This window comes from Neltuma alba, unplaced genomic scaffold, assembly GCF_004799145.2.
Source record: "Neltuma alba isolate B1F8T4 unplaced genomic scaffold, ASM479914v2 tig00011591_pilon, whole genome shotgun sequence".
NCBI classification, from domain to species: Eukaryota; Viridiplantae; Streptophyta; class Magnoliopsida; order Fabales; family Fabaceae; genus Neltuma; species Neltuma alba.
In genome coordinates, this window is record NW_021636244.1 from 63,738 (window position 1) to 73,900 (window position 10,163).

General features: G+C 33.2%; 1 protein-coding gene across 1 annotated transcript; it reads right to left on the bottom strand.

The window, feature by feature from the left end:
• Positions 1-2,978: 2,978 nt before the first annotated feature.
• On the bottom strand, positions 2,979-4,923 carry LOC114715477 (gibberellin 3-beta-dioxygenase 1-like). The gene is made up of 2 exons (XM_028900352.1): positions 4,288-4,923; positions 2,979-3,797 (listed from the first exon to the last, which is right to left on the bottom strand). The coding sequence occupies exons 1-2, from the start codon at positions 4,785-4,787 to the stop codon at positions 3,140-3,142; spliced, it is 1,158 nt and encodes a 385-aa protein (XP_028756185.1). The 5' UTR covers positions 4,788-4,923; the 3' UTR covers positions 2,979-3,139.
• Between the last annotated feature and the right edge of the window lie 5,240 nt (positions 4,924-10,163).

Consider the following 10,163-nt stretch of genomic DNA (forward strand, 5'->3'; position numbering starts at 1 on the left):
ATTGGTTTCACAATGATTTCTTTCATCTAATCCTAGCTAGCTACTCCAATAATAATTCCAAATCAGTTATAAGCAAAATTGAAAAGATCTCTCTTTTCCCTTCAATAATGACTTAGTGGGAAAACTAGCCAATAATTAGCTATATACTAATCTCTCTAGAAGATTATTAGAAATATTTTTATGTACACTATGGTCAATTAATGAATATGAGACTTTTAAGCTTTGTATAGGAGTACATAATTAATGAAGATGGGACTTTTAAGCTCTGTATAGGAATACAAAGAATAAGAAACAGGATTTGATAAAATTAATTAGAGAAATTCGATTTGATAAGATTAAAATGTAATAAATAAAATAAGAAGTGAGAAGTTCAAGCGAGATATCATGAGCTGTGGATTCTGAAAGGTAGCCCGCTGCGGAGGAGCACGTGCTGTTGCACAGAGAGGGGGAGGGGTGGGGAGAAGGGGGACAATTATTCAGTTCATCACTCATAATTCAGTTCTTTGACTATATATTCATCTGCTCCTATGTATTTTCATATGGTAGAGAAAGCCTTCTCATCTTATTTAAAAGTTATTTTATCAAATTTTTGAGATAATATACTCCTCCGGTCTCTAATATAAGACCTAATTTTGAGTTGATTTTGGTTCTAAATATAAGATCCATTTTCATATTTATCAATTTTCTCTAAATTACCCATATGAATACTTCCTCAACCATAATTAAGTAGAAGAGGAAGAGGGGATATTAAGAAAGAATTATGGTGTTTTAGGGAAAATATGTCACTTTTCTTATAATTAACCAACTTACCTAACTTCCTTAATCTAATCAAATTAGTTAAATGAGTCTTATACTAAGGACCGGAGGAGTATTATTTTATCTTTTATTTATTATTTCATAGATTGTTGTTTTTTTAGAAAGTGCATATATCACATAGGGATAAATTTTAAGATAAAATTAAGAGGTTTAAGTTTTTTGATAGTTCTAACGAAACATATTAGAAATGACTTATAAAATAAAACCATCCGTGTCCATATATGTGTGTGCGCATGAAAAAAAATGGACTATAAATATTTTCATGTCCAAAAACTTGCAGGTTAAAGGGGGAAAACTGTTCAGTAAGTTTAAAATCCTCGCTTGGCAGTGAAGCAAAGCAATTTTTTCTCTGCCATGTGATTAGCTAACTCTACTAACCCTTGCTTGGTCAAAGAAAAAGGCCCTCTGTTAATTTCATTGGGTAAAAATGGTTCAATGATTAGGTTAATTAAACCGCTTCATGTACTTAGAGAAAAATTCAAATTTATACATGTCGGATGAAATGTAATGAATTGAAACTTAATACCACTTAACTTATACCAAGTGGATAAAAGAATCATGCATGTTGAAAGTACTATAGATGGATTAATTAATAATTCTGTATATCAAGTAATCGTTAAAAAAATAAAAAAGAATGAGGAGATATGTTAAATTATATATGCGCATTATTTTTTGGACTAATATTAAAATCAAAAGCCAAATTAATTTGAGTATGGCATCTAAATAATGAAATCTGTTTCTGTCTACACTTGTACATATATTTTATGTCAACGATAAGTTGTACCAGCAGCAATATTACCCATTATATTTGAATGAGATTTTGTGTTTAAATTTAACGTTAATATGTTTGTGAATACGAATATTTCACATCAATGCGGGGACAAAATCTTATGCTCAAGTGGATGTGACCCAGAGAGACAGGCAACAACAGTTGTGTATATAAATGTAGAACGAGGTTTGAAGAGAAATGTAAATGAAGGTAGGGGAAACTAAGGAGAGTGACAGACCCAAACAGTGGATAGGTACTTTGGGACATTGAGAACATGTCGGCTTTCTGTGTCCTTTACTTTGGACATTTCAAAATTAGGCCAATTCTCCCACCTCTATTATCCCTTTCTTCCCCTTCCCCTCACCAAACCACCACCACATTTCTTCTCCGTTTTATGTTCCTTTGTCATCTTCCTCTTCCTTTTTCCCCTTTCTCATACTCGCTCTTAGAGTTAGTTAAGAAGTTTGCTTCAACCTTAAATATATATAAGACATTAATTTACTTTTCCAAATTTATAATGAAGTTTTTACCAGGTTATCTCTTTATTAATTGCAAATAGTCTATGACGAATATCTGGAGGGACCTTTGAGTTATTGGCTACTAGTGTTGCTCTCTGGTCATGTCCAAAGGTATAAGGGGAAACTTGTTTAGTGTTTGCTTGGAACAGCTTATAAGTAATTTTTCAATCGTGATTTATAGAATATAAAATAAGTATAAGAAAAGTTTTATCTCAGCTTATATAAATATGCTTATAAGTGCTTATTAAATTTTAAAAATAAAATAAATTACTGAAATAAACATGTAAATGTACTGTTATCAAACTCGCGAGTTGATTCTCCGAATTTAACGTTTTTACGTTTTCAAGTAACAAAATCGTGTCGACTCGTTCTTAAACTTGTAATAACTGTAAACTCGGTTAAATTTATAAGTTCTTTTACCGAGTTTATCATTTTTACATTTTTAGCTTATAAAATCATGTCAACTCGTTCTTAAATTCGTGCTAAATTTTTGGATTTGATTATGTTTAGTGACTTTATATATGAATTTTATAGAAATTTTTTTGTTGAATATGATAAATTATGAATATTGATTAATATAATTTTAATTATTTAAATTTAAAATATATTTAAATGAAATTGTTCTCATTTTTTATATATTAATTATTTGATTATATACTTTTAATACCAGTTTATTAATAAAAGTAAACTCTTACGAGTTCATGATTCGAGTTTATGATCCGAGTTTATTATCAGTTAAACTCACGAGTTTGAGAACCTTGCTTAAATGGATTAACTCATTCATATTTAGAATCGGAGGGGTATCTATTACCTAAGGGTAGAAAACTACATAATATATATTGTAACAGTTTAACAAGACACATTTAAACCGCATGAATAAAAATTAAATCATCATTATAATAAGGGGAAACAAATGATTTAACCACATATATAGAAACAAAATAGTGGCCTAGAGGGTCAAGTCGACGGGGAAAAAAAGATTCAAAATTCTACGACGTAATTACTATTGTTGTTGTTATATTGTTCTCTTATATATCTAGCCCACTTGGACGCTGTTATTGTTTTTGTGACCGTGGTCGGTGTCGTTTCCGTCGCCAAACACGGCGTTTTTGGGTGCGCACAGCCGAACAAAGGACAGCGCCTCGTTGAAATGTTTGGCTTTTGTGCCCAGGTATTCATGCCACGTCACCGGCCGGTACAGTGGCGGCCTGTTGGGCCCCACCACCTTCGGATGTGGCGATATCTTCACACTCGCTGGGGGCCCATGCAGGTACGCCGCCGATAGCCTCTGCCGGGTCCGGTTCACCAGCACCCTGTGCAACACGCTCGGGTACAACCCGTTCGACAAAATGTGGAGCAGGTCACCCACGTTGATCACCAGCCCGCCCGGGATCGGCGGCACCGTGACCCACCCGGTCCCTTCCTTAAACACCTGCAAGCCGCTGATGGCGTTTTGGTATAGGATGGTGAGGATAGTGGAGTCGGTGTGGGCGGCGAGACCCATGGCTCGGTCCGGGTCGGGGCAAGTCGGGTAAGAGTTAAACTGAAGAGCCGCGCAAGCACCTTTCAATTCTTCATCTTTGGAGCCAGCCCATTGGATGTCTTGGTTTGATATGCCCAAGGAAGCTAAGACGAGCCACGTTAGCTTTCCCGCAAGCTTTTCCATGGCTTCTTCGTACTCCACGACAACGTTGCTGTAGTGGGGGGAGGGGAAAAAGACAAAAGACCACCCAAATGGCAGTGTTAGAAAAATCAAAACAGTACTGTTGCTTGATAAGAACTTCGGAGGACATCCGAACAAAATCCTATAAACAAACAGAAGAAGCAAGTGGATTTTGGTGCATATATATATAGAAGCCGGGCCCACCTTGCATCTCCTCGCAAAATTTGTAATCTTTGCTAAATTCTGCATTTAAGATAAAGTAAAACCCCTTTTTGTTTTTTTAATATACTTGACCACATAGTACCTACCATATCCCATATAAGCCATCTCCCTCGTACTTTCCCTCCCATGATATTTTCAATCGATCTCCGGCTTTTAATTCGTGTGAATTATATCAATTTAGGTTCGTTTTAATTATCTTTACCACCAGAGCAACCCAAATTCACTAGAATCTCTGCGAATATCCAGAAAGAAGACGGATGTGTAGTGATGAGTGGATGAGAGAGATGATGAGTAGTTACCAGTATTTGGTATAATCAAGAGGCCAGAGCTGGCGGAAATGGTCGAGAGGAGAACCAAGAATGGTGAATCCTTCGGACCACATGAGCTTGGGGAAGAAGGAGGAGATGCGAGCGAGGCCGTAGCCGGAGACGCCGTCGGGGGATCGAGCCGCCTTGAGCTTCTGGTGAGGGGGGAGGGAGAAGAGGGACTTGCCGGTGGACTCAATGTCCTGAAGAAGTCTGCTGGGCACGCCGTGATTGACCACCTGGAACACACCCCAACTCCTGCATGCATGGCCTATGAGCGTGGGAGCATTGGGGTCGTCGAGATCGATCACGGGAGGGACGCCGCGGCCACCGCCGTCGGCGTCGACAGCGGCGGTGCGGTTATCGTCGAGATGAGTCCATGCGTAGGAATCAGGAAGTTCTCGAAGGGAGTGAAAGTCAGGGTTCTTATGGTGAAGGTAAACTGGGTGGGCTCTGTAGGCTTCGGAGAGGGAAGGCATAATGGATTCAATCATGAACAGAACCAAGTTCAGTTAATTAGAGACAGCAGTTTTAGCTAGTAGGTACCTGGTAGCGATAAATAATAGTACTTTGGAAGAAAACACTGCGCAATATACAGATATATAGAGAGAAAGAGAGAGTCAGAAAAAGAGAGGGGGGGGGGGGGTTAGAGAGAGAGAGATAAAGATGAGGGGCGAGAAAATATGATTGTGGCTAGTGAGTATATAAAGAGATGAGGGCAGTGACCTTGCCCTTACCCTGCCCTACCAACACACTGAGGGGGGAGAGGGAGTTTTACTTTATTAATTATTCATACGGGCTCTATTTTTTTTAAATGTGGCGAGAGGTGAGTGGAGGAGGACTTCTGAGGGGAACAAGACAGGATATGAAAAATGAGAGAGTTTGGTAATTATGAAAAACGATAAAAAATTTTAACATTTTATTTTAAAAAAATGGATATTTTTTATATTTAAACTCTTTTTGGGGGGGGGGGGGATACTTGCTCTAATTATTGTACTTTGCAGAAGAGGTAACCCTGGGCCGTCTATTTCCTGTCAACTTGGTTATCATAGTGTGAGTGTGTGAGTCTGTGTTTCCCTCTCACTAGCTCTAGATATAAGAATACATTAAGAGGTTCAATTTGTTTCAATTTTAAATATAGGACTTTGGCTCTTAAAATTATAATTTTTATAAATAATCACAATTAATTACATATATTAAGGAGGCTTTAATTTTATCATGAGATAGTTTTTTATACAAATAATTAAAAATGTTTTGAAAAGCAAATAATTAGTTTAATTAATTTTTTTATCTTTGTAAATTAATTATCAAGGATGTGAGGGGTACTTTTCTTTTCAATATGGGACGTACGGTATGATTAAACATCAATCGTTAAAAGGACAGGGCTTGATGTGAGATTAAGATGATTATGTAGTAAATAGATCGTAATTGGAGGAGTTAAAAAGACGATATTGTCCGCAACAATATTCATATGTACTTAGAGCTTAGGGGGAGGGTCCCTCTTGGATGAACATGTGCCTTGTTTTGTCTCGGAGCTGGGGAAAAAAATTCAAATCCAATTAGCACTTCCAATATGGTTTTGAATCTCTCTCTCTCTACAATAACATTAATTATTATTTCGATTTTCTCAAGGATTATCATGTTACAAGACAAGCACATATATGATATTGTTTTAGATAATCAACCCATGTTCAGGAAGGAACATTATTTTTATAATTTTAGTAGCCCCACACCAAAATTATAAACATTCATGAAAAAATAACTAGGATTAAAATGCATCTAACATTTTAAAATATTTTTTTAAATGTATTTAATATCCTAAAATATTTTGTAGCGCATTTAACATCTTGAAATATTTTTTAAGTGCATCTAGCACCTGAAGTTTTTTTTTTACACAATTATCCCTTCTATTATCTCAAAAGTGGAGGAAACATATGGAAAAGCAATAACTTATAAAAAAACTAGTTTTTTCCAAAGACAATTTCACTTCTCGTTCAGGAGGTGAACAATGATTAAGGATACAAAAATCAGGCTTTAGGGTGTCATCAGCTGCACCTTAATTTTTTTTCTCGCTTTCCAAATATTCTTTTTTATATTATTAGATTGTAAGAGTGAAATTTCGAAATCTTATAAATTAAAAAAAATGGTGCACTCTTATTTTCTTTTTTTTCTTTTAAATGATTTTTACCTTGGGGTCTAAAAGTCTAACTAAACTATGAGGAACTGGAATACTTTTTCAATACACGTGCCTAGACATGGGGAATGCCTCTTTCTTTTTAACTATGTGTAAGTGCTCATTTTCATGAAAAGCGGTAAAGTTTGATTTGGATTTTAGCGTGCCTTGGATTTTGGTTTTCTTTGTCTTGTATGGCCTCATGTGGGCCTCCCTCCCCTCTTCTTTTATTTTTACCCCTTCTGTGTTATTCTTTGCGGGTTAATTCTCAAACATAATGCCCCCCTCCCTTTTTTGGTTTCACATGAATATCTAGTTCATCTCATGATTACTTGTGTCTTATAATCTATATATATATATATATATATACATATCCAAAAATTGGGTTGAAAGCATATCATTGGATGTATTTCACTTACGAATATACTCCTCCGGTCTTTAATATAGGACCCAATTCTTGAGTTGATTTTGGTCATAAATATAAGACCTATTTTTCATATTTATCAATTTTCTCTAAATTACCCCCATGGATACTCCCTCAACCATAATCAAGTAGAAGAGGGAGATGTGGTATTAAGAAAGATGATTATGGTGTTTTAGAAAAAATGTATCACTTTTCTTATAATTAACTAACTTACCTAACTTTTTTAATTTAATCAAATTAGTTAAATGGGTCTTATATTAAGGACCAGAAGAGTAATTATGATTTGAGATTATTTAGCTTAATTATATCGGATATAGCAGTATTTTACTGTTACGTGTAATCATTTCAACTTCTGGTTGCATACTTCTTTTTTTAATTACCTCCAAATTGATGATAAGTTAGTGTTTTATCCAAATATTCTTGCAACGAAGAATTCAGTTTCACAACTTATCACCTAGACAATGAACACCAAATTAATCTGGACAGTCCAAATTTAATAATTATTATATTATAATAGTTTGATTGATATGGTAATATGTGCATATTATAACATAAAAATAATATTTCAATTATTAATTTTTTGCAAAAATGTTTTTATTTAGAATTGTCAGTTAAAAATTTAAATTTGGATCATTGGAATTGTAATATGACAGTGTAGATCTCACCCAACAATAAGCAGCACAGTCCTCATCACTACAATGAGCATTAAAACCAGATTTTGTAGCAGTTAGCACCCTCTTTTGAAGTTTTTCTCTTTCATCCGTCAAACAAGGAGTTATATTGTGATCCTATTTCTTTTCTTATTCCTTCTCGTATATAATAAAGCTACGACATATTATCTCCGGTTTTTTACATAAAAATTTATTTGATTTTTATTTTGTTTCTAAATATAAGATCTCAATTCATTTTTTATATATATATTTATCCATTTTTTAAGGTAGTTCTTGTAATAATGGTAGTTTTAGCCAATATACTTTATTAATAAGGATATTTTAGAAAAGATAATATTTATTTATTATAAATAATTCACTTGACTAATTTTCTTAATATACTTAAATTAGTCAATTAGCTCTTATATTAAGGATTAGAAGTGGTATAAAATTTATTGAAAGTAGCAAAGGGGCCACACCTATATATACTCAAATTGTTTTAGATAACTTTATCATTGAATTTTCTTGACAATAGATTCTATAGCAGATCCCACCAATTGGAGAAAACAAAAACTTTTGCAGAACCCTCTCATCTACTACTACATGCTACCTCTGGTGCTTCATATAAGAATTAGTTTCATTTTTAATTTAGTTCTAAATATAACACCCCGATCTATTTTTTCTCTCAAATTTATCCATTTTTTGTCGAGATAGTCCTTATAATAGTTGCGTATGTTAAATATTTAATCAAATAATAGTTCTAACTAATATATATGGTTAGCAAAAGTATTTTAAGAAATACAATACCTATTTATTACAAATAACTAACTTAACTAATTTTCTTAATCTACACAAATTAAATTAGTCAACTAGTTCTTATATTAAGAATAAAAAAATATGTAATATCTATTTTGTTGCCAATATAAAGTCATTTCAATAGCACAACATTAGGATTTTATTAACACATAAAGAAAGTCAATGTTTTAATTAATGTGAGCAAAGATATAAGCAATGATTAGAAGAAGCAATAGTTATATACAGATATATAAACATAGCAAAAGTTCAATTAATTAATTAATTTATGGTGCATCCAAATGTTGGTGTAATATATACAAATAAAAGTCAGATATATAATATAGGAGTAGTAATAAACATTGATGGCCCTGTGGTTGTGAGAGATGTGAGGTAAGAACAGAGAAGAACATGGTTATGGGACATATGGTGTTTGTGTTTGTGTGTGTCCACTGTCCACACAGAACCCATTCATTCAAATTCTGCACATGTCCTTCACGTGGCTCCAACATGGCCAGGTCGGCTCTATCCATTGCCCCTTGTTTCCTTTTCTCTCTTCACTCTCCATCCATCTGTAACTTATTATTCTCTTCATTTTTATAATATTTATTTATATTTGTATTAATCCCATGCCCACACACAGATATATTGTAACTTCATAGTTTAAACCATTTAATTAATTAGCGTATGATTTAATTTGAAGAGATCCATCGAATATATATACACAGAAGCTAGAATTTAAACATCATCATCACTGAGTAACATATAATAATTAACCGACTTCGTTCTGGTAACATATATCTTTTAATTTCTATTTTAATATTTGATTGATTGTTCTTCATTTAGGGTGGGGTGTGTGTTTGTGTATGTTTCCAAGTTAATTGATTCATTGACATTATTCATCCCATCGACAATAACTTATCATACCTTTATCTATCATATATCTCGATCTTTAATTTGTGGATTTATATGTACAGTCCATTTCAATTAATTAATTATATATATAAGAGGAAAATCTTATAAAAAGAAGAATTGCTCTAGCAAACATTATAAGAACAACTGAACAAGTTGCGACGATGTTTTAGACTTATTATATTACATTCCAAATAAATATATTGTTACATAAATCATATTTCTTAGAAAAGAATAATATTAGGCACTGGCTAGGAGCAAATAGTTCAAATTTAATCAAGCCAAGTTTGGGATCAACCGAAGGGAAGTGTTTTTATTATTACAACAAGCGTCAAACGTAAGAATGATTTCAAGTTTTGGAGTCTTTGATGACTATCAATTTAAAAAAGCTTTGGGCGTTTAGATGTCAGTTTCATTATGAGAGGCATGTGAGACGGCACATGCATGAAATTTCAGTGAGCAGGAACGACAACATGTGTTTTTATTTTATTTTCTTAATTTGGATCAATCATTTTTTTCTAAAATGACTTATAATCTTAATGTTATATACTCCCTCGCTCCAATCCTTACTATATAAGAGGTTTAGTTATTTTTATCTTAAATACAAAACTTAATCCATTGTGTCTCTCAAATTTATAATTTTGTTTTCCAATTATCCATATTAACTAGAAATTTCTCTCCCGTACGATGCAAGGATAAAATATTTGATTAGATTTAAAATTATAATAAATCGTATTATCCATTATAGCTCAAGATCTACTTTTTATAGGAGTATGATTTTTTTTTATTCATTCAAATAGAACTTGAATTAGAGATGCAGAATTTAGATAAAATCGATGAAAATTTAAAATTATTTATTTATTTCTCCATTTAATGCTCCAATTGACATACTTTTTAATTTAATTATGATGCTTCACAT

Coding starts and splice junctions, on each gene's coding strand:
- LOC114715477 (XM_028900352.1), bottom strand. CDS start 4,787: ATGATTGAATCCATTATGCCTTCCCTCTCCGAAGCCTACAGAGCCCAC. Junction 3,798..4,287: donor CTTGATTATACCAAATACTG/GTAACTACTCAT, acceptor CCCCCACTACAG/CAACGTTGTCGTGGAGTACG.